Consider the following 21,984-nt stretch of genomic DNA (forward strand, 5'->3'; position numbering starts at 1 on the left):
TTTTTCTAGTTTTTTCAAAAATTGTGATTGTTTTAATCCTTGATAACAGTATTCTTTAATGAACAAGTCTAGCTTGAGTAAATTTTAGAAGCCATCTGTCTTCTTTTTACTGCTCTTTTCCATCAGTAGCAACGTGTCACCCAACAAGAACTTATAGCTCTCTGGTCTGTACTCTCCCTGAACCTGTTGGCAGAAGAGGAGCTGCTGCTTTTAGTTGATTTTTTTCATCTGTTTAATTGTGGAGTCAGACCAGATTTGGTCAGGTTTAAGACCCTGGATGTTGTTTTAAGTCACTGGGTTACCCTTTCCTGACTTACTTTCATTCTGTCAGCCTTTCAGCTCTGGTTCTGAAATGAAGGAAACTTGCCCTCACTTCAATGTCTTCCAAGCAAAGTGAGCTGGAGAGAAGGGACATACTGGGGCGAGGGAGGCCTGGTATCCTAGGGCTCTTAAAATCACTCTGTGTAGGTAGGAGTGACTGGCTCTTGTTCATAGGCCATATCTACTCTTGAGTGGATTTCGTGGAGTGGTTTTGAGATTGGCAGCCCTTTGGGGGTCCTAGGCTCTCTCTTTGAAGAGAGGGTCCTGTTCTCTGGACTGGTGAGGTTCCTTTGGAAACGCATCTGCTCAAAGTTAACACCAGGACTTTATAGATCCAGCATGAACCCTTCCCATTCAACAGCCCCAGAAAGAAACAGATCCTTACTTTTCAGGGGTCAAGGTCTCCTCCAGGAACTCCTCGATCTTATTGACGTCTGTCTTCACGTCCCCATTGAAGGTCAGGAAGGGCGGGTGCGTGCCGGGGGCTAGGTTGTGCAGGTCAGCTGGCTTTCTGTAGAGAGAGCAATATTCAGGTGTTGGCTTACAGCAGGGTGCTTCCTGTTCTGGGAAACCTAAGACTGATTGTAACTTAGATGCCCTGTGCTATCCAACATGCCTGTCAGGTGAAACAGATTTATGGTATGGAGTGTAAGGCAGGGGAGGTTGGAGAAAGTTCTGAAAGAATGTGGTGTGACCCAGGAAGTGTGTCCAGTGGAGTCAGTGAGAGAGGGACAAGTCAAGATGAAGGAGTTGAAAAAAACGAAAGAATTGAAAAAATGGAGAGAATCCAGGTGACTATCTAAGTCAGATCCAAGCTTTAATTACCCAGGGGAGAGGTGGGGTTTTGCTTTTAAAAGCTCTTTCACCAATCTGCCTAACAAAAATGCACTACACATAATTCCATACTTTAAAAATTAATGAATTAGATCATACTTTTCTCCTAATAAATATCTCCAGATACAAAAAATTGGGAGTTTGGGCCATTTGTTCAAGTTAGATGCTTCTATTGTGTGTAACTTATATTTTAATATCTAATAACCAACGTCTAACATTGGTCAGCCTTTTGTCACACTCAACAAAATACTTTTTTTGACTTGTAAACAGCCCCTGATACGGCCTTTGGGTAGCCAGGAAAATAAACAAACTATTAGATTGAAAATAAAACTATTAAATGAAGATGTTTTCAAAAGTCTTCTTATTGCTAAGATGATTCCTCCACAAACACCAGATAGGCTATTACCAAGGATTCTGAACCAAGAACCTCCTACTGGTGAGTAAGAAGATACCTGAGAGAAAGCCTTACGATTCAAGCTCCATGAGGGAAAGAACCCAGAACCATGCCTGGCATATAGGAGGCCCTCAGTAGATACATATTTTTAATGGCTACATGAATAAAGCATGCATTTTTGATTCAGCTACAGTGGCTCATGCCTGTAATCCCACCACTTTGGGAGGCTGAGGTGGGAGGATCACTTGAGCCCAGGAGTTCGAGACCAGCCTGGGCAACATAGCAAGACCCCCATCTTTACAAAAAAAAAAAAACAAAAATTTGCTGGGCATGGAGGCATGTGCTTGCAGTCCCAGCTACTTGGAAGACTGAAGCAGGAAGATTGCTTGAGCCCAGGAGTTCGAGGCAGTTGTGAGCCGTTGATGGCACCACTGCACTCCAGTCTAGGGGACAGAGTGAGACTCGGTCTCAAAACAACAACAGCAATAAAAACTCATACATTTTAAATTTAAACATGAGTGATTTTAGCTGCAAAAGTATAAATCAAATGTTGGTCTCAAATTGGTAAAAACTTCAATCCAGTTATGAAGGCTTTCGGCTTTCAGTTAAATGTGGGGAGAACCAGTAGGCAACTCCACTGCTACAGTATTCATGCTCCACCAAGTCTACCTTTCACAGTATTTTAACTTAATTCAAGCATCTACTGTTCTCAAAATATGACTTATTTTGAGAACATTTACTAGATTTACTAGAAAGAAGTTATTTTTCTTTAAATTTTAAAAATTCTGTTCAACATACATAAATCAAAAATCTCGTAGGAGTCAGAAATTGTGCCTATTTTTAAAAATTATGGGGTTACTTAAATGTTATCTTAAATTAAAAACAATTTATTTTCTAAGTAAATGCAACTTCTGCTTTGTGATGGGATTCAAATAGATCACTTGATTTATGAAAGTTATTTCTTTTTATAGCAAACTTTGCTGGGCCCAGTAGGATCTTTTAGGTAACACATACATACATATGTAATAGGCAGCAAATCTGGTCCCTAAGAAGACAGAAAGCTCTTTGGTGTGCCTGTTAGTTTCTGGGTCAAACACTTAAAGAAATCCAAGATAACCAAAGCAACAGTGCATTTCTCCCCCCTGGGAAAGAGGAGACCCAAAAGTCCTAAATTATCCTGAAAGAAAGGCCTAGATGATGGAGAAATGGGTGAAATTCTGGAACGCAGTCCCAATTGAATGAATGAACAATTAATTAACTGAACAATTAATTGAACTTTCTGCACTTAGCCCACAGCAGTACTAAGTGGCATTTCTGGCGTGCACTGGGGAGCACACTGACTACCTGCAGGAAGGCCAAGTGCAGTGGAAAGGAAAGTGGCCTTGTGTTTGACACGGCTAGGTCCTGTTACTATCCAGGAGTGTGCTTCTGTGTCTGCGCCAGCTGGTCAGAATGCAAGAGCAAGAATGGAACAAAATGAGGGGGAAGAAGGGTTAGCAGATTGGGGAAAATGGGAAAGGGGAGGGTTACACTAAAAATGTTTAGGGAAGAGGAGGGAAAATGGTGGCGACTTCCAAGACGGGGCTGGGATTCACCCCAAATGCTCTCTCTGAGAATGCCACATTTCTTGTGGGAGTTGGGAGTGGAAAACATTAAACGCAGAAACTGTAAAAAAGTAAACAGTGGGAGTAGAGGAGTCTGTAATGAAACAAATTCCTGGCGTAATCAGTTTGGGAGGGGAAGAGAAGAATTTCAATTACTGTGCTACTCCCATATCCCTCCCCAAGCACACACACTCTCCAGCTGCATTCTGAGGCACTTGGCACTCAGACAACTGAGACGGAAAGTATTTTTAAAATCTAATTTACTTAGTCCCTTTGTTTACTTTGTGCATGTCCCTCATTTTAGACAATGAAAGGACATTCTTTATTTGCTCCTGTTTTTTAGAGCTGACACAAGGCAGCAACATGTGTGCTATCAGTCACCTCTCTGTGGTTTAAAGATACAGAAATGTGTGGTGGTGGTGGTGGTGGTGGGTTTTTTCCTGGGATTCTGGAGAATTGTGGCTACTGGAGTCAGACGCCCTTGGGAAGTACTGCCTATGGCCACCGACGCTTAGCTAGAGTTGCAGCTCTCTGTCTTTGTTGACCCTGCTTCAGCATTTACAGTTGAGACTATATCATTAGCATTGGATGACATATTGCCAGATATGATTTATGAATGATGTAATGAGGATGGGTCTTCTTTTCCTTACTGGATTGCCAGCTCCATGAACCCAGTGATAATTCTAAGAATAGCCAACACGCAAGGAGTCCTTGCTATGAGTCAGGTATAGGACCGATTGCAAATGTTTTACATGGCCTGCCTCGATAAATTCTCACAATAATCCTATTGATTAAGAAGACACTGTCTCCATTGTACAGATGAGGAAACTGAGGCTCTGGAAAGTTCAAGATTATTCAGTCACTAAAGTGTAGTGCCAGGAAAATAAATCAGTTTTCTTAGAAATTAATGTGTGTGTTCATGGGTAGAGGGGGCAGTAAGAAAGTTTCCTTATCTGTAAAAATGGAGTGGTGCTACATACCTGGTCTACGTCAAAGGGGTGTTGGCTGGACCAGGTGTGATTATGTGAAGGAGGAACCAAACCATCTGAAGCACGCAGGCAGGGGTGGTTCCCTCTCCCACTCTCTTCTCCAGCAAACATACAAGTCCTCTCTCACACATGGTAATCCAAACACCTCCAATTCTGCACTGAAGGAAGCTGCTTTTTCATAAGTCTTCTGCTCTCTTTAGTTATCGCAGACATTAATTGCATAGTGGATGCAAGTTCATTTATTTGACAGATAGTATTTGAGGACCTGTGAAAAGCTAGTTGCTATGGAGGATACAAAGAAACTTAAAACACGATCCCAGTCTGTCCTTGAGGGATTGAAGGTCTCATTTGAAAGATGAAACAAACTTCATAACTGAGGTATTATGAAGAGCATAGTATTTGAACCAAGGAGATGGAGTTTAGCCCCTCTAATTTCTAGTTGGCATCTTGGGCGAGTCATTTAAATATATCTGTCTCAGTTATTTCTCAAATAACACAGAGAAGTAAGACCTCCTTCACAGGACTATACATTATGTGATTTTTTTTTTTTTAATGAGAAAGCATTTACCAGTTGTAAAGCGTTAGGCGTGCAGACCTCAGAACTTGATGAAACACTAAATCACGACACAAGGCAACACAGACAACAGGTGCTGAGTGAGTCTGGAGGGAGGTTGGGTTGATAGGTGTGCTTGTGAGTGTGGTGGGATGGGTATGAGAAGGTCTTACAGAGGGGATGGGGCTGAAGCTGAGCCTGGGGCCAGGGACAAGAAGGAAGAGAGGGCCTGTTTTAGACAGAGGATGCAGTTCTGCCAAGGGATGGAGGCTCAAAGGAAGAAGAATAGCAGAAGGCAGACCAGCCTGACAGAGTAGACAGGTCACGGTGAGAAGTGTTGGGAAAGAGTGTTGGGAAGAATGAAGGAAAAGACAAATTGGGGCTTCGGATGCATCAAGTCCATGGACAATGGGAAACATCAAAGGTTTCCTGTGCATGAAAGTGGCCTGATTAAAGCATTATTTTAGGAATAATCACCTTAGAATCACATAAAGGATGGGTCAGAGAGAGAGAAAAAGAGAATGTGTGAACCTGGAAAGATGAAGACCAGTTTGAAGAACAATGAGACTCTCAGGGTGGCAGTGTTGAGACTTGAACCAGTTGTAGGCTTTGAGAATGAAAAAGAGAGTTTGGAGGAAGAGAGAGTGCAATAGGAGAACGCTCTAGACTTGGCTACTGATCAACAATGAAGGCAGCAATAGAAAGGAGCAGGAAGTGTTTCGTGCCTAGAAAATAGAAGAAAAAGGCCAGGAGCAGTGGCTCACGTCTGTAATCCCAGCACTTTGGGAGGCCGAGGTGGGTGGATCACAAGGTCAGGAGTTCAAGATCAGCCTGGCCAAGATGGTGAAACCCCGTCTCTACTAAAAATACAAAAATTAGCCTGTCATGGTGGCATGTTCCTGTAATCCCAGCTACTTGGGAGGCTGAGGCAGAGAATTGCTTAAACCCAGGGGGCAGAGGTTGCAGTGAGCTAAGATCGTACCACTGCACTCCAGCCTGAGCGAGAGAGTGAGACTCTGTCTCAAAAAAAAAAAAAAAAAAAAGAAAATAGAAGAAAAAACGAGTTCAAGAAGAGCTCAACTCAGAGGAAAAGCATACAAATTGATGTATACAATGTTAGACATATATGATAACAGAACATCCAAGTGAAAATATCTAGATGATAGCAGGGCTCTGGGTGTAGAACAATTCACATAAAGATAACAAGGAGAATATGCCAAGCTCACCAGGGATGGAGGTAGAGGCAGAAGATGAACACTTATGGGGTGAGTCTTGAGCTGTTCCACATTTAAACAACAGGTGGAAGACAGGAAACAGAATACATTCTGTAGGAGTGAAAAGAGTGTGGCTCCTGGTGTTTGTAAGTCATTAAACTGCACTCTAAAAACAGAACAGTAGTTACTTTTCATCCAAGCCTGTAATCTAGAGCTGCCACACTGAGGACTTCTAAAGCTGGGAACATAGCATGGGAAAGGGTCTAGATCACAACTCTCTGAAGACTCAGACTCTCACACCTGAAGTCCTGCTAGGGTCCCACGGATGATGGCCTTAGTACTACTGAAGTGACTAATCCTATGTTTTTAGATGTCTGTGCCCATCTGTGCACCAGACACTTAGTTGCAATGCCAGTGTCCATTCCTTGCTGCTTCTTTGCTAATCGAAACTTGCTAATCGGGTCAGTGAAGTGCTGGGCACCAAGTGAAATACTTGCCTTTGCAGCCTCTCTTGCAGCTAGGACTGGACCCTGAGACACAGTTCTGGACAATAAAGTGTGAGCAGGGGGCTGCTGGGAGCCATGGAAGGCTTTTGCCCTCCTTCATGGAAGGTTCTCTGTTCATGCAGCTAAACATACTCCTCATTTATGCAACGTACTTTACCTTTTCAGATCCACAGTGGTGACATTGAACACGACTCCTTTCAGCCAGAGGATCATGAAGAGGCGCTGAGAGAAAGGACAGTTGCCGATGCTTTCCCCATCGATTCCAGCCTGGAAAGAAGAGAACCAGTGTCCTGAGTGGGCAGGTGCAATTAGCAAGGGGAACATAAGATTGTAACACCCAAATGCAGGTCTGAGGAGACCTTACTAAAATCATGTCCCAGCAACTTCAAAGGGCAGTAGCCTGATATTATTCATTTTTGTCTTAATGTCCACGCAGGGCAATGCCTGGCAGCATGTAAGGGCTCAATAAATACTTGCTGAACTGAACTTGATGATTATGCAGAATCATAACTTTATGAAATCATAGAACCCTTGGGGTAAAAATAGACCTGCAACATCACTTAGTCTGACACAAATGATATTGGAATGCCAACATCTACACCCCCAAGTAATCATCTAGTTTCTGCTTGAGTATCTCCACTGACCAGTCATTTGTATTAATATCTCTCAAAGCAGTTCATTCTGAGGATTGCTCTAACAATTAGAAATGCTTTCCTTCAGCTACCTAGCCAAAATATGTTCCTCTGTAGTTTACCCTCCCCCACCCCTTGGTCCTTGGTCCACGTGCATGTCACGAATATAAATATCTCAGACTTTGATCCCATCTCCCTATATGGAGGCTAATCAGGAAGCTCAAGGCTTTAATCAATACACCACTTAGTTCTGGCTAGTACTTGGCCTTCACTGTCAATAATCCATTCATTTGTTAAATTACACTTTTACTCAACAAATACACATTGACTATCAGTTATGTGCAAGCCACTGAAGAAAATTACCCAGGGGATTCAAAATTGAATTCCTCCAAGGAGCTTATGGCCTCCTGTAGGGTGGGCTCGGGGATAAGACAGGAACATATGTAAAAATGGCAGAATTATTATTGGGTGTTCTGTGCTTCTGTCATTTCATTTCCCTTCCTCAAAATAGTAGGCTTTTTTAGGTCTGAAAAACGAGTCCATCTTTACTGCACTCCTGAGTGGGCTGCAGATCCCTGAATTTCATAAAGAATTAATTTCAAGCAAATCTATGAAAAAACAAAAAAGGTTGGGGAATTGGTGTCTGTAGAATTCATTTCCATCGGGTGGTTTATTGGCCCCCAACATAATACTTAGAGGAAGAAATAACCCATTTGCTCCAGACTCTGATGTTGGCTGCCCTGGAAACCATGGCCCCCGCAGGTGGCCTGGCAGGGCATTCCACTGACAGGGAGGGCCTGTGTGGGCCTGGGTACTGAAGACTCTTACAAAGCTGTAAACAATCCAACCAACATCCTGGAACGGGGGCTTACTGAGTTTTTTTTTCTTTTTTCTTTTTTTTTTTTTCAAAAGAAAGGGAGAAAACAAATGTGTTCCCGAAGCTCAACACACTGTTTTCCCCCTTGAGGTTTGTTTTGCTGTGGCATTCAGATGGGGAGGCAGCGATGCCTTCTTTCATACGTTAGAACCTCATTGTGTGCTTTTTTCTACCTTGCAAATTGCTCCCAGCAGGGCTCAGGTTTATAATGGAAAACTGGAACCTTTGACAGTGTTGGCTGTATGTAATTGCTATGAAATTACAGTTATTTTACCTCCCTCTTAACTACACCAAAAGCCCCACTCCCTATTCAGTTCTCACTTTTCCTCAGTGCTGGAAACAGACCCACCCCTGAGTCTTGAGAAAGCACGGACTCCGTTATACAAAATGGGAAAGGTAGGAGGGTACAGTGTGGGCGCTATACCTGCCCACGGAGCTAAAGTTACCAATAAAACGTGCTCAGACAGGTGGCTATCAATTTAATAATAGCTTAGTGCTAACTTGAGTTTATGATGTACATTCCCTAGGAACTTCTCAAGAAGCACTTGACAGGTACCAGGTTCTCGGTCCTTTAAGACATCCTGACACAGGAAGAATTCCCCCAGGGCCAGTTATGGTGGAAGTAACAAGAGGAAAACTGAAAAAAAAAGCAAAGACAAAAACAGAAGCCAGATCCACATACTGTTATCTGTTTTCCTCTGGTGGTGGTGGTGGGAGGATAAGGGAATTGAAGGAGGAGCTAGCAAAATAGTGGATTTCTCAACTACATAAAAAATTCATATACTAATAATGTTAATAATAACTCATATCTATATTGTCAGGCATTGTTCTAAAGGATTTACATATGTTATTAACTTGTTTATTTCTCATGAGAAGCCTGTGAAGTGGGATATTTTCAGCTCTTACAAATGTGGAAACGGAGGCACAGAGAGATGAAATAACTGGCCTAAGGTTATCATCGTGGTGAAACCAGGATGAACCCAGGTGGTCTGGATAGAGATCCAGTGCTCTAAGCTGCATGCCTGGGGCCAGCCGGAGGGTCCAGCCAGGTAACAAGTCCTCCCCAGGTGCTGGGGAGGACTGGTGTTGAATTGTATGGACATCCTCTGGTCCGTGTGCAATCAGCTATGCCAGGAGCATAGGGCATGATGTCTTTCATGGCTCCCTACATTTTCATTATGTCTTATTAATCTTGTATTAAACTATGATTCTAGGTTTAGTAAACAAAAATTGTCAAAGGCCAATAGAAATATGCGAGGATGCTACCATTTACTTTCACTGTCTGGGTGTCCCTCTTTCAGCTTCCTCTATTCCCCTTCAAATCCCAACAGGCTTGTGGCCCTAAGAAGTTGTTTGTTAAACTCATGGGTTAAATGTGATGATCTGTGACAACCATCTGAAACATCAACAGAGAAGAACCAGGTGGGGCTCAATTGGGCCCCACACCCTGAAAAGTGTGAGGGAAAACCCAGGTGTACTTTGTTCCAGAGAGATTTTGAGCACTGGGGGCCAGGGACCGGCACAAAAGCAGTGTCCTAGGTTGAATTATGTTCCCCCAAATTCATGTCCCCATGGAATGTGTGTATGGGACCTTATTGGGAAACAGGGTCCTTTCAGGTGGAATCAACTTTAAGATGAGGTCATATTGGATTAGAATGGGCTCTAAACATGACTGATGTCCTTACAAGAAGAGGGAAATTTGGGCACAGACATGCAGAGGACAAAGTCATGTGAAGATGAAGGCAATGATTAGAGTGATGTATCTACAAGCCAACGAACGCCAAGGATTGGTGGCAGACACCAAAAGCTAGAAGAGACAAGGAGAGCCTGGCCCTGCCCACACCTTGATTCTTGATTTTGAACTTCTGGCCTCCAGAACTGTGAGAGAATCCATTTCTGCTGCTATCAGCTATACTATGTATAGCAGTTTCTTGGAAACTAATGCAATCAGGGAAGTGTCAAAAAGACAATGATATATACAAATATATATATAAACAGCTAATGGCAAACTTCCCAAGCTCATGATTCTTCTTTGAACACAATTGCCAGCTATAATCCTAAAGTACTTCCTGTTCCCTAGATACAGTGTATATAACAACTTATTATAAAATATCATGCCACATATAATATTCCATATGGTGATACCAGTAGTAGTAGCATAATGTAATTATATAGGCTGTACGATTGTACTTCATATGTTATATGCTGGATACTTCATGTTATATGCTATTATATATTGCCTTTCACGTGATCTCTGTCCATATATGATGAGCTTGGCTCCCTCAACACATAGTTGAAATTTTATTTACTTTGTCTTCAGCAGTAACAAGCACAGGCACCTGAAAACTTACTTCATATTCAGTGCCTATTTAAATGGATGCATGCTGAGGGGAGGGTGATGTCCCTCCCTTTTTGTGGCTTGAGGATCTCAAAATTCTCTCACTGGCATTCTGAAAAGCATCCTAAAATACATGCATACATACTACATACATACATACATGGCTAGCCTGAGTTATATAGCACACTAGCCGGAGACTATGGTTCTAGATCCATCTCTGCCTCTACTTCACTATGTGAATGACCTTAGGTAAGTTACCTCTTCTTGGCCTCAACCACTGCACCTATAACTTCCTGCAATTTTGTAAATTCAAGTGGAAAATGGAGATTTATTTAAGACCGTGGTTCTCAAACTTTTTAGTCTTAGAACTCTTTTATGCTTTTAAAGATTGTTGAGGATCCCAGAAAGGTTTTGTTTATGTGGATGATAGTTATTGGTATTTACTGTGTTGTAAGTTAAAGCTGAAAAACATTTAAATATTTAGAAAAATGCTATAATAAATGTGTCTATTAACATACACAACATCTTAACATAAAATAACTATATTTTCTAAAAACAAGAAATTTAGTAAAAGTGGCAATGTTTTATATTTTTACAAAATCTTTAACATCTGGCTTAATAGAAGTTGGCTTCCACATTTAATCTCTTGGTATTTAGTTGGGGTATATAGGGCTTTTGTTGTTGTTGTTGTTGTTTTTGAAACAGAGTCTTGCTCTGTCATCCAGGCTGGAGTGCAGTGGCGCGATCTCAGCTCACTGCAACTTCTGCCTCCCAGGCTGAAGCAAATACTGACAAATATTAAGTCTGAGTAAGCACGGTGTGTCAGCCAGTTGCTCTTTCAAGTAAAAACTGCTTTGTGAGGGAGGCAGCTGGTTCAGCTGGCAACTCAATCACACAAGTGCTTTTCCTTCCACAACCATCAGACTGGAATGCAGCCAAAGAGCGTATGTGCATTTCCCATTTCATCCACCAGAATGTTTAGAAGACATGTATGCAAAGGTTGAGATTTAATCACATTATATAATTTTTAATGCTTCATCAAGGACATTCATAATTGAGGCTATTTTTTTTTCTGCACATGCATGACTGGCTAGTACCACTTATACCACTGCTTGGATTTGTGCTGAAATACCAATAAACTTACCCATGAAATACCAATCCCAGAGAGAGAAGCATACCATCTTGATATAACTCTAAAAATAGTTGTGACCTTTTAAAACCCCTGAAAGCCTCTTAGGGACCCCAGAAGTCCATGAACAACATTGGAGAACCATTGTTTTAAGACATTCCATGAACACACCAGATATGTAATACTTGGTCTCCAGATAACAAAGGGGAAGCTGATAATTGGCCAAAAGTCGCTCCAGGGTACCCAAGTCCAGAAGTGGGAGGAATCATTCAGAGAGGATCCAAGAAGGAATTACAGAAAGTGACCAGATGACATTGAAGCTTGATAGATGAGTCAGTTATCAATTTATTGCCTTTCAGCTCCAATGCACCCTTGAATATATGCTCTGTGAGAACAGAGGGAATTTCTTTAAACATTTCTCCTTTAAAGCGAGCACAAAGTTAGGCTTTCTCACCAGGGAGAACTAGAGGGGCACTGCAGGAGGAAGAGGCTTTCTTGCTGGCTGTGGTGTGGGCTGGGGGTGGGCAGTGTAGCTGTGAGGGCAAGCAGAGGAGCCACTCTAGCTATAGGCTCAGCATGCAAACCCTCTGGCACCTCATAGCGTCAGCCTGGCAATAACCTTTCCAGTACTCTTGACACAGAAACCAAAGTCCCCATTAAGCCTATGTCCAGCTGGCCTATGGCCAGTGTGTCCACACAGCTCGGTCACTCCCTTTGCAAGCCAAACGTGTCCTGAAGGCCTTCTTCTCCACTGACACCTGGATCCTGCTGCACGCTGTACCGATGCTGATTGCCTGCTCCCTGCCTGAACTCTGGGGAGTGGCCTATTGCTTGCTCAGCAACTCCAGACCAGCTCTGGCCTGATCAAACCAGTGAGCTTCTGTGCCAGGTTCCAAACCGCTTCTAAGTTTATCCTTCCCCGGCTCCTCTTCCTCAGCCCTAGGGTACCATAGAGAGTTTCCTTATATGTCATGGTTACTCTTTTACCTTAGTTAAAACTTCTTGTTGAATTTCTCCTGTTTAACCTACCATGTAGTTTCTCACTCCTGATTGGACACAGACTACATCAGATGCTTAAATGTCTGTTATTTCAAAATGTAAGATTTTTATGACCTTTGACGTCTTTGAAAACCTGGCAAGGTTAAGTCTTGGATGAAGTATTAGGAAAGAAACCTCAGTTTTCTCAAGAAAGATAATTAAGTCACCATTTACGTCACATTTCCACTTTTTGTTGCTGTCGCCCACGAAACTTGTCCCTGAGGACTCAAGTGATTAAATAATTTTGTTAAGTGTACAGATAAAAATTATACGACAGTAGGGCTGTAACTGACCTCAGGAATGCTATACTCCAGTTCTTTCTTTTTACTGGTAGAGAAATAGACCCAGAAAGGTTAAATGAATTGCCCATGGTAGCACAGCTGGTTCCCATAGCAGAATCAGGTCTCTCTAACTCCTGACTCTCAGCTCTGAGCAGACCACACTGGCTGTTGTCCTCTAGAAAAGAGTGGCAAAGTGGCAAAGGCCACATGAAGAGGAATTTCTTTAAACATAATAACTCATCTGAACTGTTTAGACAAAGAAGCTTTCTTTATAATATTTCCAGCTGCCCATTTTTTAATTAGTTAGTGTAAGTCAGACAACATTTCTAGTTGCGACTATTTTTTAAAATATCAAACAATCTATCCTTCCGATAATTTGGTTGGCAAGACTTCAATTAGCAGGGATGGGACTTGGTGGTACGTGGTCCACATGAGGATAGAGAGGTCTACCCTTGAAGAAATCAACATTCTCTTTCTCAGAAGCCACAAAAAGCCTAATTCACTGGGGTCACCCAGGCATTTTTCATTCAAGAAACAGGTAACAGGTATACATTTGAGGCTACACAGATCCTCAACATTTATCTAAAGTTTAATGTATGGGCTGAATCGGATCTATGTAGACCACTACCTGTATAATGTGATATGAAGAATTCTAGGTATATTGGTCAGAGTTCTCCAGAGACAGAACCAGCACAATATATATGTGTGTGTATGTGTGTGTATTTATATATATATACACATATATGTACATATACACACACATCCTGTTATATCTACTATATATGGAGAAACATATACACATCTTATTTTTATAGAATACATTATAATAACATAATATTATATATATGTGTGTGTATATATATATACACATATATATAATACATATCAGTTGGGGTGTGAAGAGAGAGAGATTTATTTTAAGGAACTGGCTCACACAGTTGTAGAGGCTTGGTGTGTTCAGAATCTGCAGGGTACGCCAGCAGGCTGAAGCCTGGAGGAAGAGCCGCAGTTCGAGTCCAAAGGCAGCCTGCTGGCAGGATTCCCTCTTCTTCAGAGGAGGGGGTCAGTCTTTTTCTCTATGAGGTCCACCCACACTATAAAGGGCAATCTGCTTTACTCAAAGTTCACCAATTTAAATGTTAATGTCATCCAAAAAAAAAAAAAGCATCTTCACAGAAGCATCCAGATTAATGTCTGGTCAATATCTGGGCACTATGGCCCAGCCAAGTTGATACATAAAGTTAACCATTACACCTGGCATATTTAAATATTTTACTTGATTCAGGTAACCTATTAATTCAGTATCTGTCATCTGCACCTTAGCTCACCAGATGGTTTTGTAAACAATTGAATATAGTTGTGTACATGTTCCCTCCCAAAAGAACTTGTAGGCTCCAGACTTAGCGGGCTCCTTGGTTTACGCCTCTAAGTGAGCAGGATCCAGTGGTGCCTTTGATGCATAACTAGCCTGGTCTGATGGTGGCTTTGGGCCCAAGGCCACCTACAACTTTGTATGTTGCACAATGCCACTGTGTTCGTGGCCCGTTGGGGTGTCTGTCCTTCAGCCTGCCTTGAGCTTTACATCCATCCGCCACTGAGTGTATGTTCACCCTCCCATGCTTCACACACTCTCTGAGAAAGAACTGCCCTTTCCAACTCCTCACCACTGCCCCTTCTTGAGCTTTACGTCCATCCGCCACTGAGTGTATGTTCACCCTCCCGTGCTTCACACACTCTCTGAGAAAGAACTGCCCTTTCCAACTCCTCACCACTGCCCCTTCTCCCAGCCCCTTCTTTCTACTCCCACATGGCGTCTTTCCTATTCTTTCATGTCCCACTATTGGAATAAATGAATGGGTTTCTTTTAAACCTCTTGCCAGCCTTTCTTCTGTTTAACAACTTCTGAAATTGTTGTCTTTCAATCTCTTTCTGGGTTAATAAATTCTTTTTTTTTTCTTTTGTGTCTTCATCCTACCTGATATTTGTCTTATAGCTAAAACTTTTGATTATCCTTTCTTCTTAAAGCTCAGCCATCTGCAGCCTCCCTTGCCACTTGGTGCCTCTTAGGTGGCAGGAGCCAGCTTCACAGGCAGGCAGTCTGTGCAGTTGCATGGGGCCCCACACTTGGTTTAATGCTCTGCTGTTGCTATCCTGAAATTCTTAATAATTTTGGAGCATAGGGTCCCTCATTTTCATTTGGCAGTAGGCACTGCACATTATGCACTGGCCCTGCCTGTGGACCCCTTATTCTTCTTGCTGACATCCTCCTTTTTCTGGCATTTGCCCTCTCAGCTCACCACTCTTCCCCTCCATGCTTGGTGCTCTTTGGAGAACTTACCTTCTCTTGAGAACATGATTGTCCTTCCCAAGTCAGCAATAACTCTGGCTTCTAGGCCTATAAACATGCTACTTACCCTAAGCTTAAAAAAAAAAAAGTAGAAAGGAAAGTCAGAGAAGGAAAGAAAACAAGGGAAAATATTGAAAGGCTGTAGGGCTTGCTTGGCTCAAGTCTCCCTTGTTGGTTCCACCTCCTAGCCTATCTCACTGCAATGTCATATGTTATTCTAGAATTTGCCTCATTTCAATTAAATATCTCGCCAGTTACTAGATACTTGAGGTTTTCTTATAAGTCAGACAATATGCCTTGTTATTACTATTTTCCAAAACTAAATGATCTGACCTTCCAATAATCTAGTTGCTATGCTCCATTGGCATGAATATGACTCAGTGATTTGTTTTATTTATCTACTCTCAGAAACCTGTAAGTACTCAAGAAATGTAAGTTTGATGGCCTTGGTACGTCTTCCAAGTGATTCTACCAATCTTGAGAAGGCAGAATGGCTCTCATATGTTAATATTATAAACCCACACCATGCCTTGGGAGAGCCCAAAGTCCACACTCTCTGCCTCCAAGTTTGGCTGTTTCTGCTCACTAGCCCAGGTATAATATTTAACAGCTAAATTCTACTGCGGTAGAGGCAGATTTCAGTCCTCAGCTTCACAGAATACTGTGGTACAGTGTTAAGGGCATTGTATAGACTCATGCAGACCTGGGTTCAAATTCCTCCCCTGACACCAACCAGCAGAAAAAATGTCTGCAGCACTATTTCCAATCCCGTATGTCCTTCATAACCTTTCCACAGCCCCAGCTAGAGGTGGAGTCCACATTTCCCTTCTTCTTAAAATAGGGCAGGCTTTTGTGGCTGCCTGGATGAATGGAATATGGCAGAAGTGACACAATGTGTGACTTCTGAGATTAGGTAATAGAGGGTGATACAACTTCTGCCCGTCTCTCTCTCTGTCTGTCTCTTTTGGTTTGCTTGCCCCTGGAACCTAGCCACCATGTTGTGAGGAAGCCCAGAGCACATGAAGAGGTTCTCTGTAGTATTCCAGCTAATAGCCTAAGCTAAGTTTTCAGATAACAGATTGCCTCAACAACCAGACAAGAGAATGAATGAGATTTCAGATTATTCCAGCCCCCAGCTTTTGAATTGTCCCAAAAGACATCTAGTGAAGTAAAATTAGCCATTCTAATCAAGCCCTGGCCAAATGCAGGTTTTTGAGCAAAATAAATGTTGTCATTGTTTAAAACCACCAAGTTTTGGGCTGGTTTGTTACTCAGCAGGCAACTCACATACACACGTAGCCTCAGGCCCCTTATCTTCAAATTGGTGGCAGAGTTATATAATTGGATGACAATATGTATAAAACATATAGTATTTACTTTATACATTTACAGCTACTGTCTTTATGGACACAGAAGACAAACATTTAGGAAGAGCTTGTTAAACACCCTATTTATGAAATGTTATGCCTTGGTGAAGAGTCAATGGACCTCTCTTTGATGGCACAAAAGTTCATCAGTACCTAGTGTTCAGGGTTTTGTGTATGAAGCAATAAATTCAACAAAGAAAGAAAATATAGGAAGAACTACAGCTATTGTTCATTGGCCAGAGAAGAGTGTTCCTAAACTAGGTCAGTCATGCATTTACTATGAAGGGAGAGAGGGAAAAGTGACTCCTGTTTGGTTAACTGTTGGTACAATGATAGATACATGCATGTCTGTTCTCTATAAGACCATTGAATTTCTGTGAAAAGCAACACCTTCCAACCAAACACCTCTTTCAAGTAGTTCAAGAGTCAAAGATGAGAAGGGCTGGAACCCAAGGAATATAGATGGTTGAAGCTGAGGGATCAGGTCTGGGACAGATTCCTGGAAGTTTTCTATTGAAGTTTATTGGAAGGCTTTGTGTTCTCTCAACATCCGGAAACATTTTCACAGCTCTTTAAGGTACTGTCATCCTATTCTTTAGACTTGATTAAGGCTCTCAATGCTTGGTTCAGAAAAGTTGAAATCTGGAATTCTTCCACCTCAGAAATGTACCAAAACACAGGAAACCAAAGAGCAACACAAATCTATAGCCTCAAATAAACAGAACTCCTTTCCACGTTGGTTTAATTTGAAGAAGAGGTCTCCTCACTTAAGCCTCCCTTGGAGAATCCCCGTCCTAATACAGGAAATATGTTTTCCACTTAATGAGGCCACTGTCAAAAGCTTTGCTTTCCTCTCTTGACATTTTTCTTATTTGTTATCCAAGATGCTATGGAAATTAATGGCAGCCCTTGATCATGAATCCATTCCCCCTACATTTCAGGAATAAGCCTGCAATTCCTATAATCCTCATACCAAACAAGAATATCTTGACATTGAGCTCTGCTACTGCTACAAAGGTTGGTGTTTGGGATCCTGAGATAGCTGAGATTCCTCAATTATTACTCATCTGCACTTCTGTTCTGGTTGTCTGAATGTTGAATTTTGAATGTAGCCTCTTAATAGGATAAGCTGGGCTGGAAAGACTTTAGAGACATCCCAAAATCTGTCATCCTAGCTCTCTGTTGGCTTCAATAATCACTCATGAATCCCAAACTCAAATATAACAAATTGAAAGCTTATGACACTAAAATGAAATCTGAGTCCTGAGGTTTATTAATTAGGGTCATGTACATCTGAGAACTTATGAAAAAAGTTTTTGCAAAATTACTAGTTTATAATATGTCAACAAAGTATGTTTTTAGAGCTTGGAAATTCCACTCAACTAAGCATTTTAAAAACTGGAATGCCCAGGCCCCACTCTCAGATATTCTGATTTAATTAGTCTGGGGGTAGGGCTCAGACATCAGAATTCTTTTCCCTCAAAGTTCTTGAAGTGATTCTAATGTTCAGTCAGGACTGACAACTTCTGACCTAGTGGTGCCCACAGTGGGAGATGTCCAATAGACTCACCAAAGGAGCTTGTTAAACAAACAAACAAACAAACGAGCTCCCTGACCCCACTGTAGACATGCAGAATCAGAGTCTCTGGGCTCAGGACATATGTGACAGGCTGGACCAAGCACCAACAGTAGCACTTAGGACGTTGTTTCTCCCTCCTCTTTTTGTTTCCTTTTTCCTTATCTAAACTGGAAACTCCACATCCTGGCCCCACTCCTACTTCCTACCCCATTTCTACACTGTTCTTCTTCACCTTCCATCCCTGCACAGGCCCTGAAAGAAGTGCATTATTTTGAGTTGTTCAGGGCATGGAAAGCCCATTTTGGATCAAGACATCTGGAGAACCTCAAGTCAATGCAGCCATAAACAATGCCAAGAACTTCACGTGCCAACCGATATTTTTATGGTTGCGTCTCCACACAGAACTCTTAAGTTAGGCCAGGTGGGTCTTCCCTGAGGGTGACAGAGTGTGCTGTGACCGGGTACAGAAACCCTAGTCACTGGGCTCAAGTTCTCATGTGGTCAGCCACAGGCCATATGTACCCAACCACATTTGTTCTCTCCAGCCACCTTCCTCTAGTCAGCCATGGTGAAAAACGTGGCTTCTTAAAAAATGCATGGTCCTCATAAGGTCCTGTTTTGGGCTTTCTTGGCTGTGTGGAGTACCAGCAAGCTTTATCTCCACTCTCAACCATATGCAGACACTTGGCCACTTGGGCAGGGTGGATCCATATAGCCAGATGTGCATCTTCACCAAGCGCCAGCTTGGTTCCAGAGACTGGGGATGCAGTGACGTGGTGATGAAAGAGACATGGTCCCTCTCTCGAGTAGCTATCACACAACAGAGGCAGCAAAAGGTAAAGACATGATGGCCAGGTCATCACTGAAGTGCAGTAGTGGTAGAGAACGGGTGGAGTGGGGACAGGAAGGAGCCCACCTAAGGGTTCAGGGAAGGATTTGGGGCAGCAAAAATGCCTAATATGAGCCTCAAAGGTAAGAGAGTTTATTCATACAAAGTAGTAGGTAAGGCCATCCAGGCAGAAATGATGGCATAAGCACATGCCTGGAGGCTGGATTGCACAATGCAAGTGTATTAGGCTGTTTTTGCATTCTGTAAAGAAATACCTGAGACTAGGTAATTTATATTGACGAGAGGTTTAATTGGCTGATGGTCCTGCAGGCTATACAAGTGCTATGCCAGCATTTGCTCAGCTTCTGGTTAGGGCCTCAGGAAGCTTATGATCATAGTGGAAAGCAAAATGGGAGCAGGCACTTTCCATGGCAAAAGCAGGAGAGAGAGAGAGAGAGCGAGAGAGGAACCAGGATCCTCTAAACCACAGCTCTCCTGTGAACTATCAGAGCGAGAACTCACTCATTACCATGGGAAGGGCACAAAGTCAGGAGGGAACCAACCCCATGATCCAAACACTTGCCACCAGGCCCTGCCTCCAATATTGGGAATCACATTTCAACATGAGATTTGGCAGGGACACACATTCAAACCATATCAGTGGGTGTGCAGGGAATTCCAAGCAGATCTTGTTCATGCTCTATTAGGAAAACCCATGCAGAATTTCTCTAGTTCCCTTTCTTCCTCCATCCTGAGGACTCCAGCCTAGTCACAGGCAAAGCCATAAAGCAATCAAATGCTCATCTTCTGGGGGTCTCTGTGTCTTCCTGATCTGCTATCTCCATCATCATGCATCTCTAAACCCCTCAGCCACCCTTGGCCAGCATGCCTCTCCCCACTTGTATCTCTCAATGCCAACTCTGAAAGCATTCACATTTAAGTATGAATTGTTGATAACTGCTAAGCACGTATTCCTCCTGGGGTACTTTTATTTATCATGGCCCAGATGTAAGCAACGAGATGAAGCTTCAATAGCGGGGTTGCAGGTGTCCGCCAGAAAGTGATTAAAGAACTGGGAAAGAAGGAAGAAGGGCAACAATAGCTTCCTGGGGGTTCTGAAACCAGACATGTAGGTTTTTATCCATTATCTCCTACGTGAGATCCTGCCAACTTGTTACTTCTGCAGCTCTGAAAAACTAGCTCACACAATGGGTGCCCCAGACCAAAGGGCAGGCACTCTTATCACAAAACTGCCTTAATTTCCATTTAAAATTCTCTATTTAAAATTACTTCAAGGCTGGTTGGAAGGGCAAGACTTCAAAAACAACAACACATTCCTTTTTAATTAATTGGAGGCGGGTGACTATAGGAATGTTTTAGCTTTGCCATTAATATGAGTTCTATGAATTTGTAACAGTGACATCTTCCTATACTTGTGCGGTAAGATCTTTGTTAGCAAGAATGTTTGGAGAAGCAAGATGTTCCCTGGTGAACTGAATTCCCTGGGTAGCCCTTTAAACAATTCGGGGCAATGTAATAAAAAGCAGAAGATTAAGAGTCCTGCGTTCCAGACCTAGTTTTGGCACAAAGAGTTGTGTGATCTGGGGCAGGTAATTTTCCCTCTCTGGGCCTTAATCTCGTTATTTTTAAAGTGAATAAATTAGAAAAGATGGTCTTGAAAGACACTCCGTTCCTAAAATGTGGCTAGGAGAAGGTGAAAATAACTAAATCTTTTATTTGCACCTAAAAATTCCAATGGCTGAGTAGAGACTCCACAAGCTACTACAGTCCTCTCTCCCAGCACCATGCGTGGCTCACAGCACGGGCTTGATAAATGTTTGCTGAGTGGATGAAAGAGCTTGTGGACTAGCATTCTATTCTGAAAACACAGGCAGCTGGGTCTGCAGGGGAGGGGCCAGCACCGTCGATTGCAAGGAAAATCAGGCCACAAAGGAAGAACCACCTGTGACCACCTTTGCTAGCTGCTTCTGGGCTCTGCCTTCTCGCAACTTCTCTGTAGCATCTTTCCATAGTATTCTCAGCACCTTACCTTAAAAAGCAGTTGAAGAAGCAGCCTTTTTGGAAGGCTGTCCCCACCTCATGTCCCCGCCCCCACCCCCTCCTGCTCTATCCAACTCCTTCAGACTAGGGCAGCTGAGGTCCAAAGACTTCAGATGACTTTTCCAAGGCCACATAGACGATTGGTAGGGATGGAGTTTGCTATTGAATGGAGATGGCTGAAATCTCAGTCCAAATCATGAATGTATGTAATTTAGACATAATCAGGGAAGACAGGAGAAACAGAACTGAATCCTTTGGAAAGTCATCTTCGAGAGATGTTCCTGCTAACCCTTGCTTATCTTTCATTTTATTCCCTTAAAAGAGTAAACTGCTGAAGACAGAAGAAGAAAAATCCTGCCTGGTTATTGAAGGGTATGGATTCACATTCACATCAAGGTTTTGTTTTGTTTTTTTTTTAATCGTGGAGGATTTACTCAGGGTAAAGACAGAAAGCGACACTCCTACTGCAGCTCCTGAGCTCCCAGGGGGAGGATAGAAGGGAAGCTGTGTAGCTGTCTCTTCTCACTGTGTTCCTTCTTCTCCCGCCTAGGGTGATTGGGAGGATTAGGGGAGATAACACAAGTAAAATGGGGGCGCAGCTCCTGGCAGAAAGCACTCAGTGCATCTGCCATCTTCAAGGTCATTCTGCCCTCTGGGCCCATTCCTCCTTCCTCCCTCTCCTCACCCCCAGCCAGCACATTAAAGGTCACAGGTCTGGAGAAACTCCTTCTCTGCCACTGTGCAACAGGGAAATGTTTCTCCCAGCCAAGTGCCCCTGTCATGTGGGCCCACCCAACTAATTTCTTTTGAGCGCCTATAGAACTTACAGTGAAGACTGTGGTTAATCCTGGATGATTATATCTTCTGCTTTAGAAGGGAGCTTTGAAAACAGCCTCACAATTACAGACAAAACCAAGCCAGTTTTTGTGTCAAGAAGACCCAATTTTGTTTTCTCAGCCTTGAAAAAAAATCAATTTTAACTTGCTGCTGGCTGAGTTATATGTTCAAGCTCAGAGCGAGCTGTAATTGGAAAGGAGTCTGTCTTTTGTAATCCCCAGGCCAAAAGGGGAAATGAAAATCTTTTTCAAATG

At 42.6% G+C, this 21,984-nt stretch overlaps 1 protein-coding gene across 3 annotated transcripts in view; it reads right to left on the reverse strand.

Moving 5' to 3' along the window:
- Positions 1-21,984, reverse strand: part of CLIC5 (chloride intracellular channel 5) — a 185,353-nt gene that overhangs the window by 50,456 nt on the left and 112,913 nt on the right. For all 3 annotated transcript variants that reach the window (XM_054492202.2, XM_054492204.2, XM_054492205.2), the window contains exons 2-3: positions 6,573-6,682; positions 707-832 (exon numbers count right to left, since the gene is read on the reverse strand). In XM_054492202.2, the coding sequence (XP_054348177.2) occupies positions 707-832; positions 6,573-6,682 (236 nt within the window). The remainder of the gene's footprint in view (positions 1-706; positions 833-6,572; positions 6,683-21,984) is intronic.

Source organism: Pongo pygmaeus, chromosome 5 (genome assembly GCF_028885625.2).
Source record: "Pongo pygmaeus isolate AG05252 chromosome 5, NHGRI_mPonPyg2-v2.0_pri, whole genome shotgun sequence".
Taxonomy (NCBI): Eukaryota; Metazoa; Chordata; class Mammalia; order Primates; family Hominidae; genus Pongo; species Pongo pygmaeus.